Below are 22,078 nucleotides of genomic sequence, written 5' to 3'. Positions count from 1 at the left end.
AGATTTGAAGCACTGGGATATACCCGCAGGCATACACACAATAATAAGTGTGCTTGCAGCCAGCTTGAAGTTACCACTGGGACCATTGTTAATCGCTGCAAAAGTAAATTCTCTTTACAGGGTAGAATCTACAGTGAGAACCTATTTTCCTGACTTTATTCTGTATTGGGATTTGCACCTGGCTTTGCACACTGATGCTTCAGTCCCTTTTTGTAGTTAAAACATTTCACTGTTCTAAACCTGTAAACTTTTGATGCCCGATCACCCTTGAATCTATTATAGTGTTCCCATCAGTTTTACCTTTCAGGGCGACTCAGCACTCCTGCTATTGTCCCATAGACCCATTAAATTCGATTTTACACACTTGTCAAAATTCCTTTGCCATTTTGGAAGTTATCTATATCAAAGTGAGTATTGCACCTGGGGTGGTGGAAATTGATGGGTATTAATACCAAAATATGGAAATTACTGGCGTTATCAACAGTATAAACATTTAGATAAACTGTTTCTTTTATTTTTCTCTACAAATGCTGTCTGACCTGCTGGGTGTTTCTCCCACATTCTGTTATTTCATATTTGGGGCTCTGTATCTTGTGGTCCCAATGGAGTTTTTTGTTTCTCACTTCCCTGTCCACATTAGCGCCCTTATAATTACACTTCATCCAGGCAGGTCAGTTACTGTTAACAAACCACCACCACCATTTGCATTGTCCGGTCTCTCTTGGTGCTAAGGCACGCACCCTTTTACTTTCTCCATTCCAACTTAAAGGTGCTTCCCCCCACCCCACCCCACCCACAATGGAGAGGATGTGGAGAAGATATTTCCACTAGTGAGAGAGTCTAGGACTAGAGGTCATGGCCTCAGAATTAAAAGACGTTCCTTTAGGAAGGAGATGAGGAGGAATTTCTTTAGTCAGATGGTGGTGAATCTGTGGAATTCATTGCCACAGAAGGCTGTGGAGGCCAAGTGACTGGATATTTTTTAAGGCAGAGACCTATAGATTATTGATTAGTACGGGCGTCAAGAGTTGTATGGGGAGCAGACAGGGGAATGAGGTTGGGAGGGCGAGATAGATCAGCCATGATTGAATGGCAGAGTAAACTTGATGGGTCCTTTCACTTACGACCTTATGGTCCCCACTTTCCCCAGTTCTGATGAAAGGTTAGCCCTCCTTTGTTCTGCATTGGCCACCCTTGATCTGATGATCATTTCCAGTATTTACTATTTATTTTCAGACCTATAGTTTTTTTTTTGCTTTCCTAGAAAAAGCCATGTTGCATTTATGAGCATTTATCTTGCTGACCCTTGGCATTTTAAATTGGATAATAAGCTGGTGAAATATCGAACTCTATTGATGCTGTTATTTGAAATCGTCCAATTGGCCACTTTGCAAATGAGTAGGAAATAGGATTGAAAGAATAATCATTTGTTAGCCATTAGCAATATTGCTGGACTAATGCTGCCCAGATTCAGGAAACTTGTGATGCAGGAAAAATGGTAACTCTTCCTAATTGCATTATTAGCGGAGAGATCACAGTTCAAAAGAAAGTTCTGAAATCCTGGAGGATATTGGATCAAAGATTCGAAGGTACTTACGAAAGAACTAAAAGCCGGTTCCACTAATATCGCAAGGTAGTGCTGTCAATAATTCGTCTCATTGTAAATTCAGATTGATGTCATTCCAGACAATAAAGGGAGCAGAATTGTAAGAGAATTAATAAACTGGGATGGTCAAATTGGTAATGTTCCGTTGATGCAGATTAAATAACATTGCCAAGTACTTCCAACTGCAGATGTCTGTTTGATATGTTGCCCAGCACCAGCATGGATCTGAGAGGCCTGGTGAGTGTGGAGGGAGAAATCATGAAGTTCTGTTGATCAATAGATTTTGTCCGCTTCCATCATTTCATTGTAAGCTGTAACCTTATCCACGTTGCAAAGGACAAATTGCACTGGTGCCTAACTCAATAGTAAGGACATGTTCCCACAGACTACCCATTCAGCGAATTATCACTGAAAAGTTTCATGATCATGTTAGGCAGAAGGAGGAAGGTGTTGCTGACAGTCAACATGGCCGAACCTGAGTGCAAATCCAGCAGTAACCCATTGGCCACTGAACTTGCTTCTATCTCTGGGATGAAGGAGATGAAGCTGCATCCATCTTAACTGCTGGGCGGCACGCTGGGTGGTGCAGCGGTAGAGTTGCTGCCTTACAGCGCCAGAGACCCAGGTTCGATCCTGACTACGGGTGCTGTCGGTATGGAGTTTGCACGTTCTCCCCATGACCTGCGTGGGTGTCCTCCCACACACCAAATACATACAGGTTTGTAGGCTGATTGGCTTGGTAACATTTTAAATTGTCCCTGGTGTGTTTAGGATAGTGTTGATATATGGCGATCGCTGGTCGGCACAGACTCGGTGGGCTGAAAGGCCTGTTTCTGCACCGTATCACTGAACTAAACTAAACTAAACAGCCAAGAGGACGTGATGAGAGCTACTTGTGGGATTAGAGCATTCTGTCAAGACACGGAGTGACCGCTGCCTGTTCCCACCAGGATCAGCCCACAATGGGATCAGCACAGGATCATCTCCGAACTGCCAGTACCAGGTTCCCCGCACCAAACCTCGCAGCTTGTAGCAGCGGAGAAGACAGGAATACATGCCAGGTTACCAGCTTCATGGTGCACAACACCAACAGACACCATAGGTACAAAACCTTGACTAGTATGCCTGTCAAGAATGCTAAAACAAATCAGCATCCAGTGGGATATCAGTTCAGTAGTTTGGAATTTCTCCAACCTTGGGCTTTGTGGTCACACCCTTTCATCAAGGTGACAGACTCTGAGTTCATGAGGCATTGATCTGACCAACGGTCAGAACCTTAATCCCAGGGTGCAAATGTCAAAGACCAAAAGGCATAGCTTTGAAGTCAGAGACAATTTTTAACGGAGATTTAGGGTGGCACAGTGGCACAGCTGATTGAGCCACTGCCTCACAGCGCCAGACAGCCGGCCTCGATCCAAGGCGCTCTGTGTGTGTGGAGTTTACACGTTCTTCCTGTGACCACGTGGGTTTCCACCGGAATCCTCCCACATACCAAAGATGTGTGTGTTTGTAGGTTAATTGGCCTCTGTAAATTGCCCCCGGTGTGTAGAGAGTGGGTAAGTGGGATAACAAAGGAGCAGTGTGACCTGGGGGATCAATGGTCGGAATGGGCTTGGTGGGCCGAAGGGCCTGTTTCCATGCTGTATCTCCAAGAGATGTGCAGGGCGAGTTTTATACACAGAGATCGATGGGTGCCTGGAACAAACTGTCAGGGTCGGTGGTGGAAGCAGACACGATTGTGGCATTTAAGAGACTTTTAGATAGGCACGTGAAAGTGCAGGAAATGGAGGAACATGGCTTACCTGCAGGCTAAGAAAATTATTTCAACTTGGCATCATGTTCGGCACAGACATTGTGGGCTGTTAGGCTGTTACTCTACTATTCTGTATTACGTTGTATAAGTGTAAAGAAATGTTACCAAGAAATGTCATCAAGAAAGGTCAACAACGCCTATATTTCCTCAGACAGCTCAAGAAGTTCAGAGTCGATAAACACCTCCTGGTCCGTTTCTATCAATCAATCATTGAAAGCATCATCACCTCCTCAATCACAGTCTGGTACGGTAACACCGATAGTCACTCACTACACAGAATACAACGCATTGTCTCCAAGGCCTCCAGGATCATCAACTCCCCCCTCCCCTCAATCCATTCCAGTTATCTCCAACGTACCTCAAAACGGGCAAAAAAGATCATCTCGGACCACTCCCATCCAGCAAATCACCTTTTTCAGTCTCTCCCTTCGGGGAGGTGCCTCAGGTCACTTGTTACTAAAACCACCCGCTTTAAAAACAGTTTCTTCCCCTCAGCAATAAGAACTCTCAATTCCGTCCAATAATCAGACAATAATATGACTTTTGATGTATACAGTGTCTTGTCTATGGTCTTTGTTTGTTCTTTTGCACTATGTATTGTTGGTGAGATTTGTGATTTGTGATGTGGTATGGATGCACTTTATTACGGTGATCTGTGTTATTAGTGGTATGTAACAAAAGCAGTGTACCATCATGTACCGAACCCAAATACCACCAACCCTGGTTGCGTGGCAATTAAAGATTCTATTCTATTCTATTCTATTACCTACAATTGTTCTTTGGATTACATAACAGCAGTTCCATTTCCCAGTTTTAGTGCTTTGAAGGGGTTTGCCTTCTTCAAAGACAAGCAGGAACTCTGGTTGCCAATTTTTCTTCAACTAACACTGAAAAACGGATTTAATTGCATTTATCTCTCAATTGTTTTGAGGATATTTTTATGTACAAAATGGTTTTCCACCTAACTATAGTCATGGAACCATGAGTACAGAAATCCATTCAGGCCTCCTCAGTTGGCTGGGTAGTAACTTCTTAAATGGAGTTGTGTACTTTTATACAATTCCATTAGTTTCCATACATCTATCTTGTTTTTTCCCCAGTACCCTTCCAGTTGTATTACATTTATTGGCTCAGTTGTTATTTGTGGAAATGCCTGCCACAATAGTTGAGTACATGCAAGATATTGTTATAGCTAGCACCTTGTTTGCAATGGCAATCCAATTCATAAGGGTGGGAATAGTTGTGAAATATTTGCCTCCTTGGAGCCTTTCATAAATTTGAAAACATATTAAGTCCCTTGTTCCCTTGGGGGGGGGGGGGGAGACCATTGCTCAAGCCTATCTTTTCATCGTGACCTCAGCATTTCTGCCATTCTCATTAATCTTGTTCTCTCTCTGGGTGCTCAAGAACTCTAACTGTGACCCAATTAATGTCTTGTACAAATTCAGCACCACTTTTGTGCTTTTACAGCCAGTGCCTCATTTGCATATTTATGGTCTTTTCCATCTTCAATTATCCAGGTAGTTTTATGCTGCTCATAAAATATGCTGTTACATTTCCCTGCTTCTGCCAACTCGCATTCTGCCAAACACGCAGGGTTCCTTTCTGAAGCTTAGTTTATGATGCCTTGTAATTTAACGACATTGCACCACCTGTCCGTGCACACGCTCTTAATATTCTCACTAGCTGCGAAAAGCCAACTGATTGGAAATAGAGAGATAGTGAATTGCTTCTTGGTTGAACAGAAGTTCTGTTTCAGTTCAGTTTAGTTTATTGTCACGTGTACCAGGGTACAGTGAAAAGCTTTTGTTGCCTGCTAACCAGTCAGCAAAAAGACGACATAAGGAATAGTAGTAGAATTAGGCCATTCAGCCCGTCAATTCTACTGCCATTCAATCATGGCTGATCTATCTCTCCCTCCTAACCCCATTCTTCTGCCTTCTCCCATTAACCTCTGCCACCCGTACTAATCAAGGAACATGATTACAATCGAAGGGAAGTGGTCAAGCAAATTTTCCTAAAGACAGTGCTGTGAAGTTAATATATATTAATGATTTGGGCTTTGTGTATCGGGCACTATTGCCACATTTTCAGATGTGACATAAAAAGTGCATACATGGGATGGTAAGAGATTTGAAGAAGATACGAACAAGGGAGATAGGTGGCAATTGAGCATTAGTGCTGAGAAATTAAGAGTGTTACATTTTGGAAAGTAGAATGAGGAGGGACAATATAAGCCAAAGTGCATAGTACTAAATGGGGCACAAGAACATGGGTTTTAACGCACACACACACACAAATATATATATATAGTGGCAAAGTATATAGGAGCAAGGAAATCATGATACACCTTTATTAAACACTTGTGTACTGCTGTAGTGTGTCCAGTTCTAGATTCAGATTCAGATTCAGATTCAACTTTAATTGTCATTGTCAGTGTACAGTACAGAGACAACGAAATGCAGTTAGTATCTCCCTGGAAGAGCGACATAGAATATGATTTCAATAAATAAATCTTTTTACATTTATACAGACATAGTGTTTTTCCTGTGGGAGGAGTGTCCGGGGGGGGGGGGGGTGATTGGCAGTCACCGAGGTACATTGTTGAGTAGAGTGACAGCCGCAGGGAAGAAGCTGTTCCTGGACCTGCTGGTCCGGCAACGGAGAGACCTGTAGATCCCGGATGGTAGGAGGGTAAACAGTCCATGGTTGGGGTGAGAGCAGTCTTTGGCGATGCTGAGCGCCCTCCGCAGACAACGCTTGCTTTGGACAGACTCAATGGAGGGGAGCGAGGAACCGGTGATGCGTTGGGCAATTTTCACCACCCTCTGCAGTGCCTTCCGGTCGGAGACAGAGCAGTTGCCAAACCATACTGTGATACAGTTGGTAAGGATGCTCTCGATGCTCTAGGCACCCTACTATAGGTGAGGGAGCAGAAGAGATTTACCAAATATTTTCAGGAATGAGCTTTTGGACAGATGAGAAACTGGGGTTGTTCCCCAAGGAAATTAGAAGCTAGTGAGGGAATTTGGAAAGTATTTAAAATTATGAAGGGTTTGGGACAAGTAGATAAAAGCAACTGTTTTTGTTTATAGCGAGGTCAAGAACTTGGGTGCAGAATATAGATGAATGGCCAAATGAATAAGGGGGAAGGTTATACACAGGGTTAGGGTTGGAATACAATGTTAGGTGTGGTGCTGGAAGTAGATGTAATTGCAAGGTTCAAAAGGGAGATGAAAAGGCATTACTCTCTAATTCCTCGGATGATTGAGGAATTTTGGCATTTCACCTTATACAGTATGGAACCTCTACAGGTAGTATGTAGACTGGTTGTATCATATATCATGACCTGGCTCGGTCAAACACAATAGAGCAAAGGCTGCTGAAACTGGTAGATATTGCTCGATCCATCACTTGTATTGACCTCCCCATCATCGAAGAGACCTGAAGGAAGAGCTTAAGAAGAATCGATGAATTGAAAGAAAGATGCAGAATGGAAACAAGTCCTTCGGCCAGCCTAATCCTTACCGATGTGTAGGAAGGAACTGCAGATGCTGGTTTAAACTGAATATAGACACAAAATGCTGGAGTAACTCAGCGGGACAGACGAGGGTTTGAAGAAGGGTCTCAACTCGAAACTTTACCCATTCCTCCTATCCAGAGATGCTGCCTGTCCCAGCTGAGTTACTCCAGCATTTTGTGTCTATCTTTGAGGCCACACTGATCATCGATCAAATGTTCCACTCTAGTTCTATACTGTTTGTGCATTAACAGAGGATGAGCTGCTGAACATCTGACATGTTAGCCCTGAATTTAACAGAGAGATGAATAGAATACCATCGCAGTAGTAGGCGGTCAGAACTAGAGACCATGGCCAGGAATTGCTGCAGGCCTCCTTTGGCATGAAACTAACACTGTGTGTCTCTCTTATGTTTTTTTTGTGAAAGTCGCAAAGAGCAAGAACTGCTGAGGATCAGCAAGCTGTGCTGTAGTTCCCTGTGTACAGCCGCACTGAAATTGATGTTGTCAGTCTCGACTCTGCCTTTGCTATTGACATGTTGCAGGTCTTGAAACTGCTGACGTGTACCCTTGCTGATGCAAACTATGTTAAAGGTACATACCAAAATACCAGATGGGACCTTTGGGTTGTTTTGTGCATTTGTGATGGACATGACGGATTCCTCCAAGTGATGTGCAGCGGGTAGTCACCAATCCCTCCCATGATATGGGTTCTTTGAATCCTTCCTCCATCCTGTCTTCATAAAATGACCTAGTCCATGATGTGCCATTGTTCTGAATACAGGTGTTGATGTGTTGTTTTGTCTGAAGACTGGGTTAGTGTTGAAGAAACTTTTGGATAGAATACTGGGCGTGATCATGCCTTCCTTCCCAATGGTGCTGGGCATATATGAAAAAAAGACACATAGTGCTGGAGTAACTCAACAAGTCAGGTAGCATCTCTGGAGAACAAGGGTAGGTGACATTTCAGGTCGGGACCCTTCTTCACATTGATTGGGAGGGGGATGCAAGACAAAGCCTGGAAGCTAATAATTTGATACAAGTGGGATGTGGAGGGGGGGGGGGTTGGGTGGGGGTTAAAAGGCAGATAGTTAGACAGAGCCCAGAGATGAAAAATCGGAAGGCATGAGATAAAAGGATTAAATTGTGAAAGAACGAATTGTGAAGCTGGCAGAAGGAATGTAGCTGGAAGGATGCTGGCGGTTTCAGGTTTATTCTGGTAGCTCAGCATGGTGGTTGAAGAGGCAGCACTGGCGTCTCTGGGTGGCCTGGCAGCTCGGTTTTTGCCTTTCTTCTGCAGTTGTATAGGGCTCTGGTGAGACCACATCTGGAGTATTGTGTACAGTTTTGGTCACCTAATTTGAGGAAGGACATCCTTGTGATTGAGGCAGTGCAGCGTAGGTTCACGAGATTGATCCCTGGGATGGCGGGACTGTCATATGAGGAAACATTGAAAAGACTAGACTTGTATTCACTGGAGTTTAGAAGGGTGAGAGGGCATCTTATAGAAACATATAAAATTATAAAAGGACTGGACAAGCTAGATGCAGGAAAAATGTTCCCAATGTTGGGCGAGTCCAGAACCTGGACTGTCTGGGGATTTATGAAATTCGCCATTTGCAAATTCTGTATTATTGATGGAGCCCAGAACCTGGTTTTCACCGTGGCATTCATGAGGAAAAAGTGCACTGAAAATTATGAAAATCTTCAGTCTGCTCCATCGACTGAGATATTACTCCGATTATTTAAATGGTTTAATTGTGTTTTGTTAAAATCCATGATTAGAATTTGGAACTTTTGCATACGACCAATGCACAAGACTGTTGTGCCACTGTGGTGGTGGAGCTGCTGCTTCACAGAGCTGGAGTCCCAGGTTTGATCCTGACCTCTGTGTGGAGTTTGCACTTTCTCCCAGTGACCACGTGGGTTTCCTCCAGGTGCTCCGATTTCTTCTCACATCTCCATGATGTGTGAATATGTAGGGTTTTTTTTTAGATGCAGGGCGGAAACAGGATCTTCATCCCATCCAGTCCGCGCCGACCAGCGATCACCCCGTATAGTGACACTGTCCCTCACACTCAGGACAATTTACTAATTTCTACCAAAGCCTGTAACAAGTCTGTACATCTTTGGAGTGCAGGAGAGAACGGGAGCCCCCGGGGAAAATCGATGCGGTCACAAGGAGAACGTACAAACTCCATACAGACAGCACCTGTAGTCAGGATTGAACCCGGGTCTATGGCGCTGTAAAGCAGCAAATCTACCGCTGCGTCATTGTGTTCATTGTTTTTTGTACATTGCCCCTGGTATGTCGGGAGTGGAAGAGAAGGTGGCATAACATGGCGGTGACCATTTGTTGGCATGGATTCGTAGAGCCTGTTTCCCTGCTGTAACCCTCCAAAAATCCAAATCCTCTGACTGCGTGGAATATAGAAATCGTTGAAAATCCACATTAAATCCATAATTACGTGGAAAGGAGAAAGGACAGGTTAACATCCCAGGTGGAGTCAATTCACACAAAGCCAGGCTAACCCGCCTTTTACCTTCTCTCTCTCTAACGATCCACGCAACTACATTTACAGCCTATTGTACAGTTCTTTGCAGCCTTTCCCCTTCTGTTTGGCTGCCTCAAATGCTTGGGAACTAATTGGGCATTAGATTCTCCAGCGCACAGTAAATGAGCGGCCTTCACCCTTTATACAGTACATAAAATTAAAAGAGGAAATGGTGTTTTTGAAAACAGTATCAAATATTCATGAAGAAAGCCTCTAGTACTAAAGCAGGAGTCAACAAATCGGATGCCAAGAAGGCGTCATGCTGTTCTGTTCTCCATTACCTGCAAGCAAGTTAAATAAACTGGAAACATGACGAATAAACAGGATCATTTGTACTTTGGCTTGGAGTCTCAGACTGTATATTGTCAACACATTAACACAGCAATTAAAATACCGATCTGTGGCTTGATATAAACGGGATTAAGGGATTACAACATGCTCTGAAGAAAAGGCACAAGGTTAGCATTAGTGGGCCTAATTAGTATTCAGTCACAGTGTGCATGGAACTGGGACAACGTTTGTGTTGGAGGCTGCCGAGTGAAATCTTTTGTTCCGACGTTTGCTTAGATCTAACTTCTGCCAGTTTTCTTTCAGATTCTCTCAATCTGAATCAGACCGAAAGTGAACCTGAGTTATTTATTTATATATATATGACAAATTGGATGTATCATTTTGGTGCAGTAAAAGGCAATCTTCTGAAGGAGAATGCTGAGATTGAGCAAAAGGGGGTTTTAATCTGCTTTCCAACATAGGAACTCTTGCTGGGGAACTCTTGCTGGTACCCAAGAAGATGGGGAGGGGCTGCACACTTGGGGCTATTCACCACTCAGCATAATCAGACAAGCTAACAGTTTCATATAGGGTAAATTAATTTGACCAGTTTGTTGTTCCTTGAATGAAGTACCTGTGTGCTTTGGACAAAGAGTAATTGGTGGATGTACTGTGCTTAGATTTACAGAAGTTATTTTGATTGTTCAGTTCAGTTTAGTTTGGTGTCACGTGTACCGAGGTACAGTGAAAAGCTTTTGTGGCTTGCTAACCAGCCAACGGAAAGACAATACATGATGACCATCAAGCCATGCACAGTGTGCAGATACATGATAAGGGAATGATAAGTTGCTGCATCGAAGGAGATTGTAGGAAATAAAAGTGCATTGAGGAGGAGAAGGTAACATAGTTGCATGGATAGAAAATTGGCTGGCTTACAATCAGAGAATGTGGTGGGAAGATAAGAATTTGGAAGATATGGACATCAGTGTTGGGGAATCAGCTTTTTTCAATATATAATTAACTTGGATGACAGCATCTAAGAAGTAGCTGCTAAATTTGCTGATGAGACAAAAACAGATGGAAAGGTATGTTGTGAAGAGGAGTCTGTAAAGTTACACAAAAATGCTGGAGAAACTCAGCGGGTGCAGCAGCATCTATGGAGCGAAGGAAATAGGCAACGTTTCGGCCCGAAACGTTGCCTATTTCCTTCGCTCCATAGATGCTGCTGCACCCGCTGAGTTTCTCCAACATTTTTGTGTGCCTTCGATTTTCCAGCATCTGCAGTTCCTTCTTAAACACAACAGACTGTAAAGTTATGTAGGGATATAATGGCCAGTGGAGCCACTACCTCTCAGCTCCCAGGTTTAGCCCTGGCATCCATTCCCGTCTGTTTGGAGGTTGCACATTATGGGTATTGGTTTGTTATCGCGCATGTACCGAGAAACAGTGACAAATTATGTTTGCATGCTATCCAGTCTAATACATTACACGAGTACAATCATGTCAAACACTGGTACAACAGGTAGTGCAGAGAGAAAAATACCAAAGTTCAGAACATGGTGTTACTGCATTGTAGTGTTACAAATACAGAGGATGAGCAGATAGAAACATTGCAAGAGTTGCAATGAGGGAGATTGCGATCTCACCCTAGTTTATGATAAGAGTGGTCTGATAATAGCAGGGAAGAAGCTGTTCATGAATCTGGTGATAAGTGCTTGCAGGCTTTTGTACCTTCTGCCTGACGGGAGAGGTGAGAAGAGGGAATGGTGTTCTTCCCCGCCCTGATGATCACATTGCTTTCCACTGGGAGTTCAGGTTTCGTCCCACATATCGAAGCTATTTGGCAGTTCAGTTCGGTTTAGTTTATTGTCATGAGTGCCGAGGTACAGTGAAAAGCATTTGTTGCCTGCTAACCAGCCAGCGGAAAGAAAATACCTGATTACCATCGAGACATTCATAGTGTGCAGATCCAAGATAAGGGAAAAAGGGGTACGGGTTGGTAGGTTAATTGGCCAATGTCAATTGCCCCGAGTGTGTTGCTTAGTGGCAGAGTCTGGGCTTAGTGGCAGAGTCTGGGAGGAGAAAATAAAAATGTGAGATTCATGTAGAAATTGTGAAAATGGGTGGTTCATGGTTGGAGTGGACTCAGTAGATCGAAGAGGCTGTTTCAGTGCTAGATATCTCAATGACGCAATTAATTGAAAAAGCAAAGATCTGGCAAATGGAGCAGAATGTGGGAACATGTGAAACTGCTCATTTTAGACGGAAAAGCAAAACACTTTGGCTAAATGGTGAGAGCGCGCTCAGCTCCGACACGCAGAGGATGTTCTAGTACGTGATTCAACAAAACTGAAAGCAGCCACAGAACAGTGATCGCAAATGACGTCTCCTGCTGTGCTTTGTAGTGGGAGAAATTGGATAAGTACATTTTTGTCGTGAGTCATATGCAGTCAAACATTTGTGCCAATCTACGTCCTCATTTTGTTCATTCCTTTTGCAGGAAGGTGAAAGTTCTCTACGGTGGAACAGACCTGTTTGACTATGAAGTGCGACGAACCTTTAAGAATGACATGTTGCTGGCTTTTATTAGCAGTGGATGTATAGCAGTCCTGGTGTATGTTCTCACCTCATTTTCAGGTGAGTGGTCACTCCCAATTTGAACCATTGATACTTTTTCCTTGTGGTGTACATTGTTATTATTCCCCTGTGTTTGATGTTGTAACACCACGTGTAATTAATTGCTGCTGCTGGAGAGAGAACAGCAATATCTCAGCTTGAATGTTGCCTGTTCCTTTTGCAAGTAAGACATTGTGGGACATAGCCATGTCCAGGTAACCTGACGCACTGCAGCTCAGAGAATTTCTCCGAGATCTCCGGTTTCCTCCCACACACCAAAGATGTACAGGTTTGTAGGCTAATTGGCTTGGTGTAATTGTAAATTGTCCCTAGTTTGTGTAGGATAGTGTTAGCATGTGGGGATCGCTGGCCGGCACGGATTCGGTGGGCCGAAGGGCCTGTTTCCACACTGTATCTCTGAACCAAACTAAACTGTACTAAACGCTGCGACACCGCAGGGAGGGGGAGAATTACCTGGACACGCTATTTCAGGAGGCAGTCACACCCCCATATCAACCGCCTCTAAATTGACAAGTGGTTCGGGACAAGACGGTGCGACTGCAGAAGAGACCGCCAGATAGTTCCAGAGGAGCCTCAGCCCTATCGAAAGGTACAAGGTTCTTGCTGCATTTAGACACAAAAAGCTGGAGTAACTCAGCAGGTCAGACAGCTTCTCTGGAGAAAAAGAATAGGTGATTTTTCGGATCGAGACCCTTCTTCAGACCTATTCCTTTTCTCCAGAGATGCTGGCTGAGTTACTCCACCTTTTTGTGTCTATCTTCGGTTTAAACCAGCATCTGCAGTTCCTTCCTATACACGCCGCATCTGAAAGTAAGCATGCAGGTACAACAGGCAGTGAAGAAAGCATATGGCATGTTGGCCTTTATTGCGAGAAGATTTGAGTTTAGGAGCAAGGAGGTCCCACTGCAGTTGTACAGGGCCCTGGTGAGATCGCAACTGGAGTATTGTGTGCAATTTTGGCCTCCTAATTTGAGGAAGGACATTATTGCTATTGAGGGAGTGCAGCGTAGGTTTACCAGGTTAATTCCTGGGATGGCAGGACTGACGTATGATGAAAGAATACAACTGGGCTTGTATTCACTGGAATGAGAGGGGATCTTATCGAAACATATAACATTCTTAGAGGATTGGGCAGGTGAGATGCTGGAAAAATGTTCCCGATGTTGGCGGAGTCCAGAAACAGGGGTCACAGTTTAAGAATAAGTGGTAGGCCATTTAGGACTGAGATGAGGAAAAACTTTTTCACCCAGAGAGTTGTGAATCTGTGAAATTATCTGCCACAGAAGGCAGTGGAGGCCAATTCACTGGATGGTTTCAAGAGAGAGTTAGATTTAGCTCTTTGGGCTAGCGAAATCAAGAGATATGGGGAAAAAGCCGGAATGGGGTACTGATTTAGGATGATCAGCCATGATTAAATTGAATGATTATGGCTCGAAGGGAAAAAAGGCCTTTCGAAGGGCCAATTTCAGCACGAAGGGCCTTGGCCTACTCCTACACCTATTTTCTATGTTTCTATATCTGGATGAGGGTGGGAACTTCAAGGAGGCAAGCACATTTGTCAACTCTTGTCCATGCCCATGGATTTAACTGGCCTGGTTTTACCTCCCGATATCAATTGGAAAATTACGAGATAAATTAATTCGGGACAGTTGAATAATTCATGGGATAAATTAATAAGGTCTAATTCCAATGTCGCCAGGTATGTGAAACCACCTTTTTCAGATTAACCTTTGTATGAAAGTCATTTGTAGCTCATCTGGATGCTTTGCCTGCAAGCATGGGGTTGACTTATCAGAGACAGACACACTGTTTAAACTGACATTCAGCTGATGTATTGAGAAAATCTTGCACTGTCAGAGGTGTTATCATTGACCAAAGGTATTAAATTGAGATTCTGTCTGCTGCTTTAAGTAAATGGGAAAGATCCTATAACAGGATACAAAGAAGCTTGTGGTATGTCTCTGATGTCCCAGCCAATGTTTATACCACATTCACTTTACAAATATTATCAGTTCATCACCCTATCCTTCACAAATGTATTTCTGGGTGTAAAGAACTTTGGGGATTCCTTGTCATGAAAGGTATATGAATGTAAAATTACCTTTATCTTTTGTTAATACTGCCATAATGCAAAGAAAATCGTTTACCCAAAATAATAATCTTTCTCATTTTTAGAAAGATAAAAAGTGAAATTTAGTTTAACTTTAGTGATACCATTCATAAGGGCTTTGTGTTTATGAAATGGAACTTCATATTTAATTTAGCTTAGAAATTCAGGACAGAAACATGCCCTACGGTCCACTTGTCCGCGTCGACCAGCGATACACGCAAACTAAAGGGCCTGTCCCACTTTCACGACCTAATTCACGGCCTCTGCCAAGTTTGCCCATCACTCATACTCGCAGCATGGTCGTCACAAGGTCGTAGGAGGTCGTAGGTAGGTCGTAGGTAGGTCGTGGTGCTAGTCGTAGGTACTCGTGTCATCAAGTAGGTCGGGGCGTTTTTCTAGCCTGATGAAAGATGTCCACGAGTAAAAAAGGTTGTGAATTAGGTCGTGGAAGTGGGACAGGCCCTTAACCCTATCCTACACACACTAGGAACAATTTACAATTACACCAAGCCAATTAGCCGACAAACCTGTACATCTTTGGCGAGTGGGTGGAAACCGGAGCTCCTGGAGAAAACCCACGCAGGTCATTAGGAGAATGTACACACTCCGTACAGACAGCACCCGTAGTCAGGGATGAACTTAGGGCTCTGGTGCTGTCACGCGGCAAACCTACTGTTGTGCCACCATGAAACCCATGCCTCTAAATAAGTAAATGTCCCAACCTGATTACACATGGGTATGAAGGCTCACAATTAGATTACAAATGGTGCTAGTGTACAGCAAAATAATTCACACAATCACAAATAGAATTAAGATATAAGAAACTCTTCTGCACAACAACTGTGTTGAGTGTATGATTTTACTTCGGAGTCACGTGAGTGACTACGTGAAGAACCCGCTTCCAACGCATGCGTGTCATATCGCTACACGCATTGCACGAGTCAACAGGAGGGGGGAGGACGTCCCCCAGTAGCGGGAGAAGGAAAAACGGGCCAGCAAAAGGCAGGTAAGGCACTCTGCATTTTTATTCACAGCAAAATGGACAGAGTGAAAAGGAAGCGGTCTGCTAGAAAGCTGCCCGAGAAACGCGTTGAAAGCGCGGATGAAGGGCAGAGACAGCAGCCGTCGGCACTAGATGCCTCGGTAGAGGAATCAGCTGTGCCAGAAATCGTTCTGGCACCGACTAAAGTTACTTCCCGGCCGGGAGGCAAAGTTCAAAAGAAAACTCACCATCTAGAAGAGCCCGACTTGGAGCAGCAGCGGGCGACCAGTCCGTATCAATATCGGACCAGGGCTGAGCAGGTGCGGGAGACAAAACAAACCCGCTATGAGTGGCTGCATACGGAGCAGCCAGGAGCAACAGCTGACCGGGAACAGCGGTGGACCTACAGACAGGACCAGTGTGGCCAGCGGCGGGACGAGGAAAGCCCGCAAACCAGCACCCGTGAGTACCGGGGACGGGAACAGCGGGGATGCAGGAAAGAGCAGCACACTGCTGAAAGGCTGCAGGAAAGGGAGCAGCCAAAAATGGCAAGTGCAGCTCAACATAAAGACCGTCTAAAGGAGCTGCTGGAGGAGCTCCTTCACAGTGGCAGTCTCATGAATGTGGAGACTAGCCACAGTGGGCAGGCAAGCCCCATATGGGTACCCCGTGAGGGGCCCCCTGATATCTCAAACTCTTCGGAGGAGAGTGGGCAGGACCCTGATGGGCCAGACCCTGATCATACAGCTTCACATGATCCTGAATCTGCAGAAAAAGATACACTGCTGCACATGGTGGCAGATTATTTCAAACCAAGTCAAACAGGGGCAGACTTGGATTCCAGGATGGCAGCCAGTATTAATTATATGTCTGGCCATCAACTCCAACAGCAAATATTCACAGAGACACTGGCCAGACATCTGCCACCTGGAAACTGTGATGCATTACAAGTCCCCAGTGTCAACCAATGCATTTGGAAACATATGGGGAGGGACATCAGGAACCATGATCTCAAAATCCAGAAAGCCTTAAAGGGGCTTACGGCAGGGATCACAAGCTAAAACAGAGCTAACTAAAGACCACCAAGACGCACTAGCCCTGTTTTGTAATGTACAATATGAGCTGAATAGCATGCAGAAGGCTGCTATTCAGCCAGCACTGGATCCTAAATATGCAACAAATTTGCAAACAAAGAGCCGTTAAAACCCCAACCCTTTTGTTTGGGCAAGACTTGTGCAAACAGGTCAAAAAACTGGACGAAAAAGCCAAGACACTGGGGCTCATCAAAGCCAGCGCAAAGGCTTATTTTGGATCACGGTACCAGCCACATGGAAGACCGAAAAGTGTGGCTTATACCAGTGGCAGTGCCAAAACCCAATATAACCCGCAGCAGCCTTTTTTAGGGTATGGCCAGGGACGGCCACCCTGGAAGATGCGGAAGCCTCAACCTCCAGTAAACCCCCTTTTTTCAAAAAACAAAGAAAATAATACAACCACCAGTAACCATGGAGGTACGTGGGTGTGGTTCTTTTGTAAAAAAGAGACCCACGACGGTGGGGGGGGGGGGGGGGGGGGGGGGGGAGGTTGCAATACTACAGTGACGAATGGTGTAAAATCACTACAGACTCGTATATTCTAAACAGTATTCAGGGTTATCTGATAGAATTTACTCATTCCAATAACCCCCCAGTACAACATACACCAGAAAGGCATTTCGTCCTTACAAAAACCGAACAATCTAAAGCCCACATGGAGCTACAACGATTGTATACAAAAGGTGTAATTGAGCATACTATTCATGAACAATTAGAATTTGTATCAAACATATTTATTAAAAATAAAAAGACGGGGGTTGCCGGATTATCATTGACCTTTCAACCCTAAACACATTCATTCAATATGTTCATTTTAAGATGGATACCTTTATCACTGCTAAAGAATTAGTGTCAGCTGGGTTCCATATGGCAAGCATTGACTTAAAAGATGCATACTATACAGTACCCATCAGAGGGGAACACAGACGGTATTTGAAATTTAACTGGATGAGGGGAACTTTGGCAATATAGAGCCTTACCAAATGGACTAAGATCAGCCCCCAGATTATTTACTAAAGTTCTGAAACCAGCTTTGGCATTGTTACGTAAACAAAGCCATAGGGTGATGGCATATTTAGACGACATTTTTATTGTTGGCACAACTTACGAATTGGCACATCAAACAGTACTTGCCACAAAACAATTGTTTGAACAACTAGAGTTTATCATCCATCCAGTTAAGTCTAAATTGATACCAGCAACTAATATGGATTATTTAGGATTCACCATTAACACGGTCAATATGTTAGTAACTTTACCAATAGATAAAGCCGTAGCCCTAAAGGAGGATTGCAGCAAGCTTCTTAACACCAACAGACCCTCCATTAGACGGGTAGCCCGGATAATTGGGAAGATTGTGGCTACATTCCCGGCCACACAATTTGGGCCATTACATTATCAAAATTTGCAAAGAACAAAAATTAGAGCACTCAAATTTAACGAGGGTCATTTTGATAGGCCTATGGAGCTGCCTACGGAAGCTATACTAGAACTACAGTATTACTTAACACGCGTGGTATTAATTACCTAGAGATGTTAGGGGCATTTTATGGCCTTAAGTCATATTGCTCAGCAATTAAGCACCAGCATGTACGATTACAAATTGATAATACCACCGCGGTGGCATATATTAACCACATGGGTGGAAATATATCGACATCTTGTGATCAATTGGCAAATTTAATTTGGCAATGGTGTATCCAAAGAAACATTTGGATATCGGCAACATACCTACCAGGTAAGCTAAATTCAGTGGCAGACACCAGATCACGCAAATTTAACGAAAACACGGAATGGATGTTAAATAAAAATGTATTTGCTGAAATTACAGCAAAATATGGTAGACCAGATATTGATCTTTTTGCATCCAGGTTGAATCACCAATTACCAATGTATGTGTCCTGGGAACCAGACCCTGGGGCAGAAGCTACAGATGCTTTCTCACTGCATTGGGGGAAATGGCTTTTTTATGCATTTCCCCCCTTCTGCCTCATCAATCGGGTACTAAGGAAAATTCAACAAGATTCGGCATCTGGGATTCTCATAGTACCCGATTGGCCTACTCAACCGTGGTATTCGGTCATACAGGGGATGGTGTTAGAACCATGTTCCCTTATTGGACATAGCCCCAAAAGTTATTAATTCATCCAGTGACTGGGGGCAGTCACCCATGCCATAAGACTATGGATTTGTTGATTTGTAGAGTCTGAAAGACCCACTACACGGCATGGGGCTGTCAGACAGGACTATGAATCTCATCACATCCGCACAAAGACTGTCAACACGGAAGCAGTACCTCGGACACATCAAGAAATGGGGCATATACTGCTTTGACAACAACCTAGACCGAAGGGCCAAGAACATTCTGGCCGTATTGGAATTTTTAACAGCCTCCATTGTGATAAACGATTAGGCTACAGTGCCATCAATAGTGCCAGAAGTGCACTCTCCAATTACCTATCGCAAGGAACGGAGCGGCACATGGTGGGAACGCACCCCCGATAACAAAACTTATGAGGGGCATATTCAATGCAAAACCCCCTAAAACCAGGTACTCCAGAATCTGGGATGTGGGTGTCGTTTTGAACATGCTGAGGAGTTGGTCGCCCATAACAGCATTATCACTTCGGAAACTGACCATGAAGATGGTTATGCTCATGGCGTTAGTTACCGCACAACGAGTCCAGTCGTTAAACAAACTGAGCCTGGACTGCTTGATCATCTCACCCGAGAAACTGGTGTTTGTTATACATGATTTAATAAAACAAAACAGACCAGGTTCATCGGGTCAAGTGATTGAATTTATGGCATATCCAAATGACGAACGCCTGTGTATAGCCAGACATATCCAATTATACTTGGAATATACTAAGAGCATTCGAGGTCAGGAAATGGCTCTGTTAATTTCTTACAAGAAACCGCACAAAAGGGTCACGACCCAAACTATCTCAAGGTGGCTCAAATGTGTCCTAAAGATGGCAGGAATAGACACTAATGTTTTAAAATCTCATTCCACCAGGGCTGCAGCAACATCCGCAACAAAAATTCTGGAGGTGCCAACAGACCAAATCCTCAGAATGGCAGGATGGTCATCGGAAAGGACTTTCCAAAGGTTTTATAACAAACCAGTTTTGGAGCCATCATCGGTTTCTGAAAACATTTTACGTTCAATAATATAATTTGCCCGAAAGGTTACAGGGCTATGATTTCAATTTAATAAATTTATTTTTCGTTATATCACACAAGTCTTGTATGAGTGTGTTTAAAATTACTAATGATACCTTCTCCCAATACCCAAGGCAGTTGTGAAGCATGGACTCGTTCCACGGCATGAGGTCACAGAGCTTTGAAATCTTCACGTAGTCACTCACGTGACTCCGAAGTAAAATAGTAAGATTAAACGAGAACTTACCAGTTTGAAGTTTGATCTGTATTTTATGAGGAGGAACGTTGAGGGAATACGTGCCCTCCGCTCCCACCCTCCTATGATCATATCAAAAACTGGTATCTCTTTGATAATCTTACTATGTTAGGTCATTATAGTTTCTGTGACCTCACACCGCTGCTTTGAAGAATGGCACGCATGCGTTGGAAGCGGGTTCTTCACGTATTCCCTCAACGTTCCTCCTCATAAAATACAGATCAAACTTCAAACTGGTAAGTTCTCGTTTAATCTTACTATTCTGTGGCACGATTCGGTGAAAGCAAAATCTATTTGTGATTTTAAAATTGCTAACAAAAACATGAGTATTGAGCAGAAGAGTTGGATTGGACAAAGTGAAGAAAAGTAATATCTGAGACTTGCTTACTGAAGCATTCCCTGATTTAAGTGGATGGTCAAAGTATTCATTTATATTCACCACTTCAATTGAGGAAACAAATCAAATTACCAGTAAAACTGAGTGCAGAATCCATGTCAGCACCACTTCAGGAACACTGGCAGCTACTGGAGAAGAGTCGATGTGTTTTTCCATGAGTAATCGTGCAGTACAGATGTTCGGATCCACATGACTTTACATTGAGTTCCATGAAGTAAACACTCTAAGGAATCTCGGCTTCAAAGACCATAGAATTCACTGGAGAGAACCAGAACACAATAGGTGAACACTGGAAGTCCACAGCATCTCTCTCCTGCCATTTTACATACACAGGGTCTATTCCCCAGGGTAGTGATGTCTTAAGCTGAAGGACACATAGTTTAGTTTACAGATACAGCACAGAAACAGGCCTCTCGGCCCACTGATTCCGTGCCGACCAGCGATCCTCACGCACTAACACTATCCTACACGCACTAGGGACAATTTACATTTATTCCAAACCAATTAGCCCACAAACCGGTATGTCTTTGGAGTGTGGGAGGAATCAGAAGATATCAGAGAAAACCCCATGCAGGTCATAGGGAGACTGTACAAACTCTGTGCAGACAGCAACCATAGTCAGGATCAAACCCGGGTCTCTGGCGCTGTAAGGCAGTAGCTCTACCACTGCGCCGCTGTGCCACCCTATATTTATGTTTGTTAGGGGAAACATTTAATAGGAATCTAAGTGGCATTTTTTCACAATGATGGTGCTCAGTGGGAAGTTGCTGAGAAGGTGACCGGAAGGGAACAATGAGGATACCTGTGACCCTGTCAAATGGGTTGATGTGTGGGGAAGTGTGGGGATGTGCGATGTGCCCAGCAGCTCAGGCTGTACTGATGGAGAGAGAAAAACTCTAGCAAATATCACAGGTGAATGGCAGGCAGAAAGGGCAATTCTGACACTGATAGAAATGCAAATTGTGACACATAAAGTTGGAGAATCAAGTATTGAACCCCCGAAGACTGGAACATGTCTACCAGATACTTGCTTTTACTCGTAGGTTTAGTCGTAGTAGGTCGGCCTGTTAGTCGTAGCTAATCAAGGGTAGTCGAAGATAGTCTTCATCATAGTCGAAGGAGATCGAAGGAGGTCGTCTTCACTCTCCACTATTCGGTGTCCAATTTTCCCGAAGTTAGTCGTAGCTAGTCGAAGCTAATCTTCAACATAGTTGAAGGAGGTCTTCTACGTGGTCGAAGGAGGTCTTCCACATGACATTTTTTCAAACTCTCCTAAACTCTTCTAAACTCGCCAATTAGGTCGCCCAAATGGGACAGCCCCTTTACAGTTACAGTTTAGTTTTATTGTCACATGTACTGACGTACATTGAAAGGCTTTTGGTGCGTGCTATCCAGTCAGCATGATTGCATCCAAGCCTTTTACAGTGTATAGACACATGATAAGGAAGTAACGTTCAGTGCAAGGTCAAATGTTGCAGCAGGAATAGAGATTTAAGAGTGTGGAGCGATTGTAATATGTGATTGTAGATCTGCTTCTGTGGCTCGCACAAAATAGTCGCCAGGTTTGGGCGCCATCTTGGGTCTGAGTCTATCGATCTTGATCTGTGCAAAACGTTTTCTTCTGAGGGCAATTAAAAAATCCAGAAACATAGAAAAATAGGTGTGGGAGTAGGC

At 43.8% G+C, this 22,078-nt stretch overlaps 1 protein-coding gene across 2 annotated transcripts in view; it reads left to right on the top strand.

Moving 5' to 3' along the window:
* The window catches only part of disp3 (dispatched RND transporter family member 3), a 300,294-nt gene that overhangs the window by 177,113 nt on the left and 101,103 nt on the right, over positions 1 to 22,078 (top strand). For both annotated transcript variants that reach the window (XM_033048014.1, XM_033048013.1), the window contains exon 5: positions 12,264 to 12,400. In XM_033048014.1, coding sequence (XP_032903905.1) covers positions 12,264 to 12,400 — 137 coding nt within the window. The remainder of the gene's footprint in view (positions 1 to 12,263; positions 12,401 to 22,078) is intronic.

This window comes from Amblyraja radiata, chromosome 31 (assembly GCF_010909765.2).
Source record: "Amblyraja radiata isolate CabotCenter1 chromosome 31, sAmbRad1.1.pri, whole genome shotgun sequence".
In the NCBI taxonomy this organism is placed as follows: Eukaryota; Metazoa; Chordata; class Chondrichthyes; order Rajiformes; family Rajidae; genus Amblyraja; species Amblyraja radiata.
Note: the sequence above shows the minus strand (reverse complement) of the source record. Positions and strands in the feature narration are given on the sequence as shown.